This window comes from Cucurbita pepo, chromosome 5, assembly GCF_057944985.1.
Source record: "Cucurbita pepo subsp. pepo isolate OVF chromosome 5, ASM5794498v1, whole genome shotgun sequence".
NCBI lineage: Eukaryota > Viridiplantae > Streptophyta > Magnoliopsida > Cucurbitales > Cucurbitaceae > Cucurbita > Cucurbita pepo.
Window position 1 is genome coordinate 1,859,514 of NC_141802.1, and position 15,952 is coordinate 1,875,465.

At 37.9% G+C, this 15,952-nt stretch overlaps 3 protein-coding genes across 6 annotated transcripts; 1 reads left to right on the forward strand and 2 right to left on the reverse strand.

Annotated features, from left to right (window-relative positions):
- Window positions 1-1,082: 1,082 nt before the first annotated feature.
- Window positions 1,083-11,086, reverse strand: SPO11-2 (sporulation 11-2). Of its 4 annotated transcripts, XM_087124057.1 has the most exons (15): window positions 10,922-11,083; window positions 10,758-10,841; window positions 10,496-10,625; window positions 10,253-10,390; window positions 10,075-10,163; window positions 9,692-9,820; window positions 9,468-9,562; window positions 9,308-9,370; window positions 9,154-9,230; window positions 8,945-9,072; window positions 8,771-8,865; window positions 3,386-3,479; window positions 1,829-1,889; window positions 1,589-1,650; window positions 1,083-1,476 (listed from the first exon to the last, which is right to left on the reverse strand). In XM_087124057.1, the coding sequence occupies exons 1-15, from the start codon at window positions 11,006-11,008 to the stop codon at window positions 1,387-1,389; spliced, it is 1,422 nt and encodes a 473-aa protein (XP_086980183.1). In that variant the 5' UTR covers window positions 11,009-11,083; the 3' UTR covers window positions 1,083-1,386. The 4 variants fall into 4 exon arrangements, with proteins under 4 accessions (XP_086980183.1, XP_086980181.1, XP_086980182.1 ...); XM_087124055.1 differs by lacking the exons at window positions 1,083-1,476; window positions 1,589-1,650; window positions 1,829-1,889; window positions 3,386-3,479 and having other exon boundaries at window positions 8,649-8,865; window positions 9,308-9,355; window positions 10,922-11,086; XM_087124056.1 differs by lacking the exons at window positions 1,083-1,476; window positions 1,589-1,650; window positions 1,829-1,889; window positions 3,386-3,479 and having other exon boundaries at window positions 8,649-8,865; window positions 8,945-9,051; window positions 10,922-11,086.
- Window positions 3,794-8,659, forward strand: LOC111795508 (D111/G-patch domain-containing protein). The gene is made up of 11 exons (XM_023677978.2): window positions 3,794-3,996; window positions 4,095-4,179; window positions 5,051-5,127; window positions 5,217-5,241; window positions 5,318-5,399; window positions 5,537-5,603; window positions 5,817-5,913; window positions 6,947-7,110; window positions 7,634-7,867; window positions 7,953-8,069; window positions 8,319-8,659. Exons 1-11 carry the CDS (start codon window positions 3,919-3,921, stop codon window positions 8,379-8,381), a joined length of 1,089 nt encoding a protein of 362 aa, XP_023533746.2. The 5' UTR covers window positions 3,794-3,918; the 3' UTR covers window positions 8,382-8,659.
- Window positions 11,087-11,481: 395 nt separating the features above from the next.
- LOC111794993 (endoglucanase-like) lies at window positions 11,482-15,157 on the reverse strand. The gene is made up of 8 exons (XM_087124054.1): window positions 14,910-15,157; window positions 14,621-14,833; window positions 13,475-13,675; window positions 13,321-13,398; window positions 13,087-13,239; window positions 12,232-12,340; window positions 11,986-12,152; window positions 11,482-11,913 (listed from the first exon to the last, which is right to left on the reverse strand). The coding sequence occupies exons 1-8, from the start codon at window positions 15,141-15,143 to the stop codon at window positions 11,593-11,595; spliced, it is 1,476 nt and encodes a 491-aa protein (XP_086980180.1). The 5' UTR covers window positions 15,144-15,157; the 3' UTR covers window positions 11,482-11,592.
- Between the last annotated feature and the right edge of the window lie 795 nt (window positions 15,158-15,952).

Below are 15,952 nucleotides of genomic sequence, written 5' to 3' on the forward strand. Positions count from 1 at the left end.
TCAAAATAAGAAGTAGCTAGAAAGGTAAGTAATTAGCATTAACATTAAATATAATAATAACCAAAAGACTTGAACCTCACACAAGTAGTAGAAATTAAAGTAAGATGCATGCAACATATCGTTGTCTAAATCAAATTGGGTATCGCTCAAAACAAAAGGGGTATCAAACTTAAATTATGTGTATGTGTAAATTAATATATCTCAAAGCGTGGAAAAGCAACAAAGGTCATTATCTATCCTATCAATGACCCAAAAAGAGATTAGTTAAAATAAATGAAGCTTAGAAGGTGTGTATATATATATATATATATATATATATATATATGTAACGTTTATACATGTATGAAGGCATAATAATAATGAATGTGAATAAAAGACGTGATAATGAAAGCGAAAGTGGTGATTATGAAATGCTTGATTGATGCAAATCATCTCACCATATTTGATGTAAATTATAGAACACTAACCAAAGTGACTCTTGCTTCTATGCATCGCAACCCCAATAACTTTCCAAGTAAAATTTCATCTCATTCATTATTAAATTATTCTCTTACAAATCAATTTTTCGTTTTTTGTATTGTGACTTTTAAGGGTCTGGTTGGTTTAGACGATCGAAACAAAAATAGTCAGGATTTCGTCGTTTTTAATGTGTTCGAATGAATATGAATATGAATATGAATATGAATATGGTTAGGTTTAAGTAGGGTTGGTTAAGTTGTATAAAGTGTTGGATGAAATGTCTTTACCATTTATCTCTTTACTCCAATATGCTTCTCGTGCGCCCACTAACTTCCTATTAACGTTATGTGCTTATAATTATTACACTATATATATATATATATATATATATATATATATATATATATATATATTAAACAGCCGTGAAAGAAGAACAAGGAGAGTTATTGTGATATCCAACATCGGTTGGTAAGGAGAACGAAACATTCCTTATAAAAGTGTAGAAACCTTTCATTAGTAGACACGTTTTAAAACCGTGAACCTGACAGTGACATGTAACAGGCAAAAATGGTTAATATCTACCAACGGTGGATTTGAGCAACAAAGGAGCCTCCTAGAACATATTTAAAGAAGAATAGGGCCAAGATTTGAAGGCCAAAATGCTAAGATGTGAACTGTTCTTGTTTGGAAGCACACTCATATTAGTTACAATTGTTGAACTGAGTTAATGTTTTGAGAACAATTTGGTGTGGCTGAGTTTAGCACATTCTTACAAGGAGTAAAATCTATATACAGCATTTAAATGTCGGGCCGAGCTGTTTCTTCTCCGGCGGCCACTGAGCAGGCAATTTGCTCTCATTATACAGAACACATATTTCACAACATAGAACAGATTTTACATTGTTGGAAGAAACTGCCCTCCAAGGCTCAATTTGAAGTGTTAGCAGTAGATGCTCTTGGTTGCTTGCTTCCGTGCTCGGGCATCGGATGCTTGACTGCAGGTCTCTTTGTTCTCGACTGCCATTAGAAAAACCAGGGAAAGTCCATAAGGAATGTGTGTGTGTATTCTCACAAGCTCACCCATGTATAGATTGTATTTCATATCAAAGCATACAGATTCTTTACTAACCTTTTCTTCTGTATGCTGATAAATGTGTCGTAGAAGTATACTTTTTGGCTCAGTATTTATAACTGCAGCAGAAATCAGTGACATGGTAACAAAAACCAAGTTGAGGAGATGGAAACTAAAGCTAACAGTGGAAAACTACCGACTAAGGTACCGTTTGCCGATCAAGATACAAAGATATCGGTATGGTTGGTAAAATCATAGTCTCGGCATTGTAACGAGGGAACGGTTTTTCTTGCTTACCCTGATCCAGTGGCGGAAGGGTCCTGCTGTGGGTAGGATGATAGGTTGCTGGAATCATCTTCGACATAATAATAATAAAACAGACTTAGCAGAGTAAAAATATGTTGTTCTGCTTTTATTCTTGCAGCAGGCAACTCCCCTAGTAAAAATACGTTGCATTAGCTGTAGTTGGAGCTTTACTTAAAAGCAGATATTGTCCTCTTTGGGCTTTCCTTTCTAAACTTTCCCTTTAGAGAGAGGTTTCCACATCCTTATAAGGAATGCTTCGTTCCCTTCTCCAACCGATGTGGGATCTCACAATCCACTCTCTTGGGGGACCAGTGTCCTTGCTGCTCTGATACCATTTGTGAGAGCTCAAACCCACTGGTAACAAATATTGTCATATTTGAGCTTTTCATTCTGGGTTTCTCCTCAAGGTTTTAAAATGCATATACTAGGGAGAGGTTTCCATACCATTATAAGGAATAGTTCGTTCCCCTCTTAAATCGATGTGTAATCTCACACCACCTGCTTAACATCCACAAGGATTTCCCTTCAGAGAAGGGTACAACAATTGGTAGCTTTAGTTAAGATGGTGTTGGAACCTTCTCAATCAACAGCCTCTAACTAAGTTTCTTAGAGTTTTTGATCCTATTGCATTATCTTAGCATTTGATTGGGAGTTTTTAAGCATAAACATTTGAAAGTGAACTGTATAACTCAAGAAATAAGAGAAGCCACGAACATGACGCAACTTTTTGCCACCGCTAGCAAATATTGTCCTCTTTGGGGTTTCCTTTTGGGTTTTCCCTCAAGGTTTCTAAAATGTGCCTGCTAGGAAGAGGTTTTCACATCCTTATAAACAATGTTTCGTTCTCCTTCCCAACCGATGTGGTATCTCACCGTTTGTATACTCAAAAGGAAGAGGTAACTTGCTCCTAGTCCAAAGATTGGAATGGTTGGGCTTCAGAATCGTTAGAAACTTGAAGATTGACCTACACATGAGAAATAAATTGTTTCTTTTCTCTGGAGGTCAGTAACCCAGTAATTGTTCCTTGCAGATTTGTCCCCTTAGTATATCACATTACAGCTAATTCTTCGTGGCTGAGTTAGTGGAATCATTTCTTTCACAGGACTGACTTTACAAGATTAGCATACCAATATAGAGAGAAAAGAAGAGTTAAAACTAAAAGAAGAACATCATTGACTTTACATCTACAAACTTTAGCTAAATTAAGAACATAAATATCAAAATTCCAAGAATTCAAGAATTTCCAGATCCTAAAACGATAAAACAACACAACCCCAGAAAACAGATCAGTAATACCAAAAATTAGCAGAGCCTAAACAGTAACAGAGCAAAGAAGATCACGAGGAGGTTCAATTTCCTCACAACTCACACCCTAACTCGACGAACCAACAACTCAAGCAACTCCCCACTCAAAGGAAATAAACAGCCGTCACAAATAGAGGAAAACACCAAGGATCAATAAAACAAACGAAAGGGTTCAGCGATTACATGAATCAATTACAAGAACAGAACAAAGGGTGTGTGATTCCGCCACTAATGAGAACTTACAGAAGGAGTTGAAGGATCAGAGGGTCGGAGTTGGCTGAAGTTGTGAGGATCATATGACGGCAGGTCACCGAGCATAGACCCCATCAAAATGCCGCTGAATTTATGTTAGAAAGAGAGGGAAGAGGAAGAGAAGCGAGTCATTTCGGAGTCACAGCGCCATTGGAATCACAACCGGTGGAGTCGCAGCGCCTTAATTTGTGTTTATTTACTCATTGAATTTTATAAAATATTTTAAATAATTTTTAAATATTTAATAGGTTTTTTCTTAAAAAAAATTAATACAAAAAATTTTAATTCAGTTTTGTATTTTTTAAAATATTTAAAATTTAAAACATATTACAAAATAAACAAACTCCACGTGTCCATTTACTAAAATTTCGGAAAAATATAAATAGAAAAAACCCGGCGGTAATTTACTCGCTCCCGCTTTAGGTTTCGGAGTGTCCCGACTTGATTAAACTCATCGCATCCAAAACCTGAGGAGACATAGAAGTCGGCCGTGGATCTTCTTCTCGTAGAACCAAGCAGAAGCCATGGCTGCCCCCGAAGCTCCTGTCTGCTATGTCGGCGTCGCAAGACAATCCGCAGCTTTTCGCCTTATGAAACAGATGGTTACTTCCTTTTCTTTCTCGTTTTTCCACCTATCTAATAATATGGATTGTTCTTCATTCTTTATCATTGAATTGCCTGTGGAATCTGTAATTTTTAGGGGTGGGAAGAAGGAGAAGGGCTCGGCAAAGACAAGCAAGGGATCAAAGGCCATGTTAGAGTTAAAAATAAACAAGACACTGCCGGTTTGTCGCCTCTTCCAGATTTCCTTCCTGAAATTCAGTTTATGTTTAGGTTTTTGTTTCGTTAATTTAAGTTTTTGTTCTGCTTGATAAAACGTTCACTGAAAATGGTAGATGTTTCCGATTTCTAATATGTTTTCATGCGTGTGTTTGATTTTGGGATTTAGTGTATTGTTAGGCAACAGGCAGACAATCGTCTGATAATAATCATGTTTTTTGTTGCTGTCTTTAAGAAATAAGGTTGCATCCCAATAGTTTCATTGTTTTGTTTTCTTCTTTCAGAATATGTTCTTAAAATTGTCTAATTAGAAACTAAAAGAGTAGTTTGGTTCTTTTGGGTAACAAGTTTATATTTGGAAATGAAAATTGATAAGAGAATGGTTTTTTAATTGCTCTATCGACTTCGTACTGCTAAATCAAGCTATGACAATCTGCTTATGAATAACATCTGCTCAGATTGTATTTCCCAAATGAAAACAAACCCTAGAAGTTGAGTTTCGACCATCCAAGGAGCAAGGAATTAGCCTGGTTTGCATTGGCATTCCCTGATGGAGCCAGGCTATTCAGGGGAAGATTGAAAACTACTTAAGTAGCGTAGAATATGTTTGTGTAAGCCTTCTGGTGATGTGTGGTCTGATGATTAGTGGTAGGAGTTTGATGATGTTGAGAAAAAAAGGAAGGGTTTTCACATGCACTATTTTCTGGAATGAAGACACAGAGAGATATAACAACAATTAGCAACATACGTAGGCTCTTATGCTAGATTTTTACTTGCTTTGACTTGTTCCCAAATCATAGTAACACCAGCTCATAAATTGTGGCTCAGTATTTACGAATACATTGTAGCTTGTTTTGACTTCTTCTTTTCCCTTAGGAATTGGCACTGAGAAGCAGAACAGTTGGGCTTTTGATACCACACAATTTGACAACATCTTGAAGAGATTGAAAGTGGTATTTCCCTCCATTCTTTATTTACTCTGTCTTGTATTAATTTTGTGCATATTTTGAGAGTAGCTTAAAATTTCCTTTTTTTATTGCAGCAAGCAGTACAAAACACTGAGGAAGGTAAGAACTTTGAGCATTGGCTTCAGCATGACAAAAGTATGGCATTTCCTGATGTTTATAGTATGATGATTTTCAGCTGCAAAGAAAGATGGCACTTCGGTGGAAACTGTGGATGATGATCAGGATCTGGTTGTCAAGGCTACACGACCACAAGGAAGGTTGGTCCTGTTGTATTCCTCTCATTTTATATTTACTCTTATCACTTATGAGTTGTATCAGTATAATAGAATTTATTTTATGCTCTACCCCTATAGTTTAATTACATGGAGATGTACATTTTACATTTCTTTTCCAGATATAAGAGAAGAGAGAGAGGAAAGCTCGTCAATGCATATTCTTCCAAGGACCTTGAAGGGATCCTTGTAAGTATTGAAGTTACTGAATCTCTCTTTTTCATGGCTGTTTTTCTATTATGGGTTCTTTCTAATTTTATGAATGAACTTTGAGTTTAGCTAAACTTGACCAATTATTTCTTCTAGCGTTATCAATATATTAGCAGGCCAGTCAAAGTATTTATGGATTCTCTTATGTGAATCTGAATGTAATTGGGGGGAAAAAGTTTATCTACAATGCAGGCAAAAAAGGTGGAGGAATTACCAGAAACATGTCCTAATGCAGTTACGGAACTGGAGTCATCAGAGGAATCTGAAATTGAAGTTATTGCCATTGAAGGTAATTTAATTTTCCCTTTGTGATGCATTTCTGGCCTGGTCTTTAAAATGTATTTATTTATTTATTTACAACTTGACCTTTTTTTTCAATAAAGTGTTTTGATTCACCAAGGATAAATGTTATTTTGGTTTTTTTTTTTTTTTTTTTTTGAGGGGAGTGGGGGAATGAGGAACTCAACCTAGACACTATTATTTGTCTCCTTCTGTAATTGTAACCTCTGTTTGGTCTTTTCCAAGTCTAAGTATTTTCTTTTTCTTTTTAACAAGAGATAAATCGACTAATGCTGAAGGATACGAAACTCCAAATGGAGTGAAATGAAACAAAATGGAAAAATAAAAGCATTCCAATTTTAACGAATGTACTATTAAACCAAGCAAGAAGTGAGTCAAGGAACTATTAATCCAAGTGAGAAATGAGTCGGCGACCCAATGCAATACGCATGTTTAATCGACTCAATAACCTAATAAACTAGGTGAGAAATGAGTCAACGACTATTACACAACCTCTAGCAGTGGATACTATATTCTTGGGTGCCCTCGCAATGTTTCAAAACATTGTCTTTGAGGACATTTTTGTGCACCGATCTCTTGGCTTCAGAAGTGAAAGGGGTCAATTACTTACATACACCTCGATTAATTTTATGGGATAACTTTTTTTTCCTTACTCAATTATGAATTATTACTTACAACTTTTTGTCCTTGGGCAATTGTCAATTATCACTTACAATCCTTCCATTTTTTTTGTTTGTTTGGTTCTGATTCTAGGTTAGGAATCAAGTGCTTTGCCGTTAAGTTTTTTAAAATTTCAAATATTTATATTGTGTTCTATTGTATATATTTTAGATTAGCTAGTCCCCTTGTTAAAATTAAGTAGTAGTTGGTGGTTTTGTGTTGGGGGTGGGGGTGACTTAAGCTTGCTCAAGGGGCAAGTGTCCAAGTTTGTCAGATTACTTGGGTTCTTTCTTTCTTTCCCGTCTTTTATCTCGAAAAAAGAAACAGACCATATTCTGAATGTACTTACTGCGTCTTTACAGAAAACACAGTCACCATTTCTCCTGATTGGTGGGGCTATAAATTTGGCTTCATTTCTGGAGGATTTTTGGGTGCGGAATCTAAACGAAGAAAATCCCTTCAAACCAATAATGAGAGAACTGCCTTTCATGAAGATGATCAAGAGAATCTATACAAGCTTGTTCAAGTATGTCCATCTTTAAATTTTGTCTTATGAATTTTTGTAATCAGTGTTTATTGAAGGTATTTTTTTTATTTGCCCATCAATTTTCAACCTTTTTTAAAATTAATGAATCTATTAGATATAAATTGAATGCACTATCATCCTTAGTCGCATTACGGCACTTCTCTCTTGTCCCTTGACGTGGTCCTATCGATGTCAATCGCATGTTTTTTTTTTTTTTCTTCTTGCTTACAATTGTGGGGGTCACAACCTACTCTTTCTAGTATGGTTGTGACACCATGGAATGCTGATAGCTTCTGCTGCCATCCAGCCCCTTTGTCAAGTCAGATGTAATGTGTATGCACTCCTACCTGGTGGGAAATCATATTGGGTTGTCAAGTCGAACCCAAGGCATATGCTTTGGCCATGCAGGTTTTGAGGAATAATATTCGAGTAAAATGACATAACAGTATCCGTCTATTGTTCCTGGATCTTGCATTCTTTCACAAATGATACCTAATAATTTTTCCATTTTTGAAATTTATAGGATAAATCCACAACAGGAAAGCAAGGACTGGGTATTAAGAGTAGACCAAAGAAAATAGCTGGCTGCTACTTTGAGGGGAAAAAGACTTCCTTTGATGAAACTGACGACGAAGACTCTGGTGATGCCGCCCCTCCTCCCATGAAACGGAAGTATGATGACTCCTTCAGCACACAAAAATCTGACGGGCAGCAGAAAGTGAAGTTGAGAAAATTGTGTAAAACAATTCTTGGCCAAGTATGTTACGAGTAGCTACGAGCTGTTCTTTTATGGTTTATATGTTTCTCTAAAGGCATCACTATATTGGTTCTCATCATTGTAGGCACCTGGAGAATGTTTAAAGCTGAAACAGCTGAAATCTTTCATTGATGAACGCGCCACTTCTGTTTTTGCCAACTGTTCTTCCAAGAAAGATGCTCTTGCTTACTTGAAACAGAAGGTATCATTCTAGCCTCATATATTACCATACATACCACAAGCACCGCACGCCTGTTGTAAGCAAGCAATTGAACTCAAAGGCTAGGCCTTCGTTTAATCTCTCATGTTGGGCAAGACCCGTTTTCTTTTTCTTTTCCATTTTCTTCCATGGAAGCATGGGATTTATTTCATTATTTTTAACAAAAGCTTCATTGGAATATAAAAATTCCTCGATGGCAATTGGTTTTATTTTTTATTTTTGTGGTTGCAGCTTGAGAGCAGTGGGAAGTTTTTGGTAGAAGGGAAAAGAGTAACTCTGCGGTCGAAGGAGTAGTTGACAATTTTGTAGTGTAGTACGCAATACCTGTGGCGATGTATATTGCAGAGAGATTAGAGGACAAATATTATATCGAGCTCTCTTGTGTGGCAACTTTTTTTAAACTGAATTTTGTTCCGTCAACGATTTATTTCTTTAGTCTCAACCTACGGCTGATTATAAGTAGGCAGAGGCCATGATAGAAAGATTTAATATTTGTATTAGTAACGCTCTCTAGATTATGATGTTGGATTCTAATTTATATCAAAATTTGGCTGCTACAAGTTCCAATTAAATTTCATATGCTTCTTGGAAAGTATCCGAACAGCCCTTTATTTGTATCTACTTCTGTAGATTGAAAATAATGTCAGATGTAATTAAATTGAATAATCTTTTTAACTAGGTACTTCTCCAAGTAATCAAATCCATTGTGGTACAAAGCTTCAAGTTCGGCCTTTTGCCCTCCCTCAACCATTAAGGTCAGCTCTTCTCTATAATTCTCCTGTTGCGGTTTAATAGCCTTAGATTTTGATAACCTAAAAAGGCCAAACCATCAATAGGTGTGGATTGTTGTACGATACCTGTAATATTTCCGAGGACATCAAGCTTTTGGCAATTTGTAGGTCCCGGGGCTTGAGTGAAACCAAAGATTCTTGTGGTATAAGTTGTACATCGTCTCCTCGCATGCCTAGCCATTTTACATTGCAAGCTGGTAAATAAAGTAAACAGATTCTTCAGCTTTATGATCTGAATTAGAAATGGATGTGGCAATCAAACGACTGAGACCCACCGTATCTGTATGCCTCTAAGCCCATCCCGATACTTCCATACTTGAAGGTACATAATATAGCCAACCCAGCAGGGTTCCTTAAGAATCCCAGAAGCTAAACATGAGAAGATAATTCTACAATCTGTTGCTGAGTTGATGTTAAAGAGGATCATACCAATCAACAAGGCCGAAAATTGGCAGGTGGGGAAACGTTTTGCTGATTCTGTGAAGAAAATACCTGAGAAGGGGTAGTTAGTTCATAAAATCTGGTCGTGCCTGCCAAGAAGGGATTGGTAAGAATACTGCAATCTTCGGAACTAGTTGAACAAACTTACCTTGTTGCTATGTCTGGATATCCTTTGGCAGTGATAAGAATACTGGGAATGTGATTGAAAACTCGATCCTCCGCCAGCCGCTGGAAGATGGCATGCTGTATAACCAATAATGTTTGACAGTTGACACATGTTCACGACTTATGATTCATTAAATTCCCACATTATTGCCTTCAAAATCATAGTTGATGAGCAGAGCAAGTCATAATCTATGAAACTGAAATTACCTTTTCGATGACAATTACATACCGAGCGTCAGTCTTCAGAGTCAACTTCTGCAGCAGGTCCAAGTCACCAGAAATGGCATATCCAGAAGAACCACAGGCAGCGCAGTCCACAGTTTCTTGTTCTGGCTCCTACAGCAACTGAAATTGTTCAGAAAGGATTCGATATTCAAGAATTTGGTTCAATAGAAGAAACCTTAGAAGTGCGCCTTGTCCAGATACCAAGAAATAGAACTATACATGCATTATCAATTGCCTGATTTCAAGGATTTTCGATGTATTTGTCATGTGAAAGCAGAACAAGAGGGACTCAATGCACTATATAAGCGAATTTCCATTTCATGCATATTGTGTAAATTGCCAAATTTATAAACATAACAATGTGCCTGAAGCAAAAGACGGCCGGCGACAAGTCCCCTGCTAGATGCCATAACTCCAAGGCTGAAACGGCTGCATCGAAGTAATGCTACAACATCTGCAATAAAACTACTAAGATTTGGTCACCATGTTCGATGCAGTTTTAGGTTTTAAACAATTCAGTTTTTGTTTGTTGAACAACATCACCTTGAATTGTTCTATTGACATGCAACTGAGTGGGGAAATAAGCAGGTGAATCACAGAGCAGCTTGTAGAAGAGCTCCCTCTGCGTCACTCGCTTTTCCTGAAGCAAGATCTGAGAACACATCTCCATCAGCTTCCATACTGCACCACAAAATAGGGAAAAAATGGAATGAGAGCACAGCAGAGGCTAACAAATTTTTCATCAAACAATTCTGCGCGTCGAAGATTAGGCTTGGTTTACAATACCTCTAACAAAGGCCTTAGCAGCATTGGCTCTCATCAAAGACCGCGTACAAAAGGAGTGCGAAAGGAAAATCCAAGATTCATCGGTTAAAATTCCTTGATTAACTCGGCTGTTGCTCGAACTTCGATCAATCTATCCAATCGGTATATTATTCCCGTCTTAGTAGTAGTAACAGAGAATAGCATCCGATTGTAAAAGCGGAAAGATCTAGAACTCGAAGTTCATACATCTCATACCGTCTCGTTTCTTAGTTAGAAATCGTACCAGAGGAAGATTTGAGATGGCAGGAGTAGAGGAACTGAGAATTCTGAGGAAATTGAGGACCGCAACTTGAATTCTCGCAAGGACCTATTCGAAATCAATACTTGAGATGAAAGAACACCGAGCAGAGATCATAGAAGATGATGACGATGAAGCGAAAATCATACCTCTTGAGGAGTGAGGATATCGGCGTAGCAGAGCTCTTGATCGGAGAAAAATCTCATGGAGGATTTGAATAAACCCGTCGTCTCCATTCTACAAGCACTTCCGTTCCCTCCAACATTTATAATGTCTTAATTGGTAAGAGAAGCTTCAAATTAAGAATGCTCCACACAGTAAAAATAAATAAATAAATAAATAATCTTATTATTACCATTTTTTTTAAATATAATTTTAATAACTACAAGATAAGATTCTCTCTTCCATAATACACAAAACAACGTCGTTTTTTGGAAATCTCAACCCAGGGGCACAATGGTAATTTTACCATAACATACATCCAACATTGCCCTCCTGAAATCCCTAACATGCATTTTCTAACCATCCCAAATCGTGGTTTCAATGCTAATACGTTCTAGCGACCCATATAACAGACGCATTTTAAAACTGTGAGGTTGACAACTATACGTAACAAGCCAAAACAGACAATATCTAGTCGCGGTTGAGTTAGGTTGTTACAAGTTGAAATTAAAGATTTGAACATTTTAGGCGGACAATTTCAACCTCAAAAAAAAAATAAAAACTAAATCTTTATTTCATAATGTTATAAATACACGAGAAATTCATATAACCCAATAGATTGTAGTGTGTTTTTGTATGACAATCAAACAGGAGAGGGTTAAGCAACCAATGCAGCCACTGAACCAACAAACGCAGCGTTCATATAAGTAGTAGGCTCAGAATGAGTGTGGTCGGGTCTCGTATCACTGAATTGGTCGTTTGAATTAGGGCCTCCCACTATGGCACCAACGTGTGTATTCGGGTTTGGATTGTTTGAATTGAAGTACTCCGAGTAGCCATGACTGCACCCAACCTTCGACAGATGAGCTTTAATTGAAGGGATGGATGAGGCTCTGTGATGTACCTTCAATGGGTATTTGCTGCCGAATCCCACCATGTATGACATCTTCAAGGGGTTTTCCCCCAATATGTAATCCACCTATAAAGAACAGAGTTTATGATTAAATTATGAACTTGGGTTTGCTGCAAATGAATCAGTGAACTTAATTACTTGGGATTTTGCAAAGATTTTGATTTGAGAAGAGGAGAAATATTTGGATCTGCAATGAACTCCATCGATGTGGGCTTGGTTTAGGAGTTTAGAGTACATGAAAAGCACCATGGAAGAGGTTGATGCATATTGCAAATTGGTGCTATCTCTTGTGAAAAGAAGCCCACCTACAAAGCAAGAGGCACAAAAGCTCATATATATATATATATGTATGTATTTTCATGGAAGAAAGGTGTGTGATTGTACCAGGCGTTGTAGGAATCTGAGAAGAGCCACTGTTGGGCATCACTGCACAGATGAATGATTCTATATCGCTCTTAAACTTGCTCAATTCCCTCTTTCCTTTATAGAATTCCTGTAAAAAAGTAGAGGTTGTTAGAATAAAGGTTAAAAATGCACACTATTTGAGACCGGAAACCTCTCCTTAGTAGATAGTTTTAAAAACCTTGACAGTAAGTTTAAAAAGGACAATGTTTACTAGTCATGGGTTTACAAATGGTATCAGAGTCAAACACCAAACGGTGTGCCACCAACGAGGATGTTGGACCCTGAAGGGAGTGGACACTGGACAATGTGTACCACCAACGAGAATGTTGGGCCCTAAAGGGAGTGGACACTGGGCAATGTGTGCCAGCGAGGATACTAGCCCTGAAGGGGGTGGACACTAGGCAATGTGCCCTAATGAGGGCGTTGGGCCTCAGAAGGGGGTGGACATTGGGTAATGTGCCCTAATGAGGGTGTTGGGCCTCAGAAGGGGGTGGACATTGGGTGGTGTGCCCCAGCGAGGACGCTGAGCCCCAAAGAAGGTGGACACCGAGCAGTATGCCAGCGAGGACGTTGGACCTTGAAGAGGATGGACACTAAGCAGTGTGTCAACGAGGACACTGGGCCTTGAAGGGAGTGGACACAGAGCGGTGTGTTAGCGAGGAAGTTGGGCCCCAAAGGGAAGGAACGAGTACCAAACAAGAAGGCTGGCCCCAAAAGGGGTAGATTTTGAGGCCCCACATGGATCGGAGAAGAGAAACCTCTCACTACCATATAAGTTTCAAAAAAACAATATCCGTTAGCTATTTTTCTTGATAAAATTGTATTGGCAAAGACCTTTGCTAAGAGTGTCTGAGCTCCAACAAATTTGTTGTCCCAACTGAACTCAGAGGCAGCTTGACTCCAACCTTGATTGGTTACAACATAGCTCAAGTAATTGTTATTTCCAGTTGCCATGTATAGCCAAGCAGCTGCCCAAAGCAACTCATCCTACAAGAACAAGACAAGGGAAAAGGATGAGCTAATAATTATGGCTTAAACAATGTTGTTTACACATCATGAATTAATCACCTGGTACCCAGAAAAGGAACAGTAAAATGGGCAAGAAGCAGAGTAGGATCCTCGAAACTCATCAGCAAACTGAAAGAGCTGCCACCAAAACGACCACGTTTCACACCAATCTAAGTTGACCACATAAAAGAAACAAACTAAAAATAGTTCTCACAGATATGGAGCGTTGAAGAAGGGTTGTTGAGTAATTGGCATCCACATGGCTGAACACAATGGAAGCGCCCGCAAGCGCAGCGGCGGCCTCCGCAGCGGCTTCGGTGCCTGGCGAAGTAGGCGTTATCTTGTAAAGCGTTCGAGGAGTGTCCATGTCCTCCGGCCTCTCCCAGCACCGATGATCTCCATTTGCATCTCCTACCTGTGCAAATATATTTCATGTCTTTTTAGAATATATTTCTACCTTTTTGTGTTTTTTTTTCTTTTTCTAGTTAAATTATAATTTTAATCCCTCTTGGAATAATTTTTGAAATTTTCGATCATGGTGATTAGATTAAAACTTTACTATAAATTTCGAATTTATATTAACCATCAACCTGACAAAATTTTAATGTGATAAATTATTTGTAGACCAGATAAAATATATTGTCTTTTTTTACTTTTCGAATTTCCCCTCAATATTTTTAAAATATGTCGGTTAGGGAGAGATATACACCCCTTCAAAGCTTAGCCTCCTTCCTAGCACATCGCCCGGTGTCCGACTTCGATATCATTTATAGTCGTCCAAACACCCCCTTCAAGGCTTAGCCTTCTTGTTGGCACATCGCCCGGTGTCCAAATTTGATATCATTTGTAGCCGTCCAAATACCCCTTCAAGGCTTAGCCTTCTTGCTAGCACATCGCATGGTGTCCAACTTTGATATCATTTGTAGTCATCCAAACACCCCCTTGAAGACTTAGCCTCCTTGCTGGCACATCACCCGGTGTCTGGCTTTGATATCATTTGTAGCCGTCCAAGCCCACCGCTAGCAGATATTGTCCTCTTTGAATTTTTTCTTTTAAGCTTCTTCTCAAAGTTTTAAAACGCGTTTGTTAAGGAGATGTTTTCTAACCCTTGTAAAAAATGTTTCATTTTCATCTCCAACCGACGCGGGATCTCATTTTATTTTTGACAATGTAAACATATCTCAATTGATATATAACATGTATCATTGATTAAAAGATCAAAAGTTCGAATCTCCGTCACATATATTAAAAAAAAAAAATGTAAGCGTGCATGAAAATATTGAAAGGGTGACGTCATAAATATAAATATAAATATATAAACAACAAATGAAAATAAGATTTTAGAAAATAATATGAAAACCTGAGTATAGAATGTGGTGGGTGAAACATGAGCTTGCAATATGAAATCGGCGCCCCACCGGACGGATCCCCGGAGGTGTTGTAATTGCATGGCAGAACCCATCTCATTTTCATATTCAACGGCGGTCCAACTCAACAATGTCACCGTAAACGCCATCGGCCACACGAACTTGACATTGTCTCCGGCATCGTAGTAACCACCCACCAAATTCACCTACAAAAATTTAACTCAATATTCTTACAATTAATATTCTTACAACTTGACATTGTGTGCTAGTGTTTTGTCATACATTCTCATGGGCTCCGTCAGAGAGGGCAGAGTCACCGCGCCACATGGCTCGTTGAGCAACAGGTAACTTGCCTGACCTCTGCCCCTCAAAGAACAACACGGCCTTGTCCAGCGCATCGCTGTAGTTAAAGGGAGGATGTGCAGCCCCACCAACGCCAAGGGTGGGCGAGAGGAGGCCACAAAGAAGGATGGAAGTGGCCCAAATGAAGGATGGAGGTAGTAGTAGTAGCGGCATTGGATGTGCAAGAAGAGAGTTGATTGATAGAGATGATGAAGGAAGAGATGGGTAATTTATACAATGAAAAAGTTTGAATTTTGAGACAAACCCATTTCCACTTTTACATCCAAACACCTAATTCTCCATAATCTTCTCTTCTCAAACCTTCTTCCCCCATCATTTCATCTCAATTTCCCACCTTTTTCCTACCCTTTTCACTTTTTTATAAATAATTAATGAACATATATTCTTTCGGATACTTCCTTTCTTCAAACGTAATGAACAGAGATAGAATCATACCGATTCCCTAAATGATTTTCTGGATATTCCTCAATGTCCCAGCTATTCACGGAACGTGAGAAGCAGATGAATAATCATCCGCTCCTAGAAGAAATCGAAGAATTTCTCGGGAATCCTACAAGATCCATTCGTTCTTTTTTCCATGGTCAGAACTTCATATGGGTTCGAATCCTATTGAGAGGTTCACTAGAGATCAGAAATTGTTGAAGAAAGAACGAGATGTTAGAAAGAGAACAAAATGCATTCATAGTATGGAAACAAAAAAATCTAAGATTAAAATTGTATTTGAATAAAATCACCCTTTTACTGATACGTGAATAACAAATTAATACATAATGGCTATAATAATAATTTGGTTCATGGTGGTTTGGAGAAAATTAAAATTGGGTTTTAACGTTGGTTGGATAAAATCTTGTAAATAATTTTTGTAGTTAATAAAAGTCTGTATTTGTGTGAATTTTTAAAAGCATAAAAATATTTGTTTAAATGTCCTACAAAAGTAGGATAATAATCAATATAATGTGAGT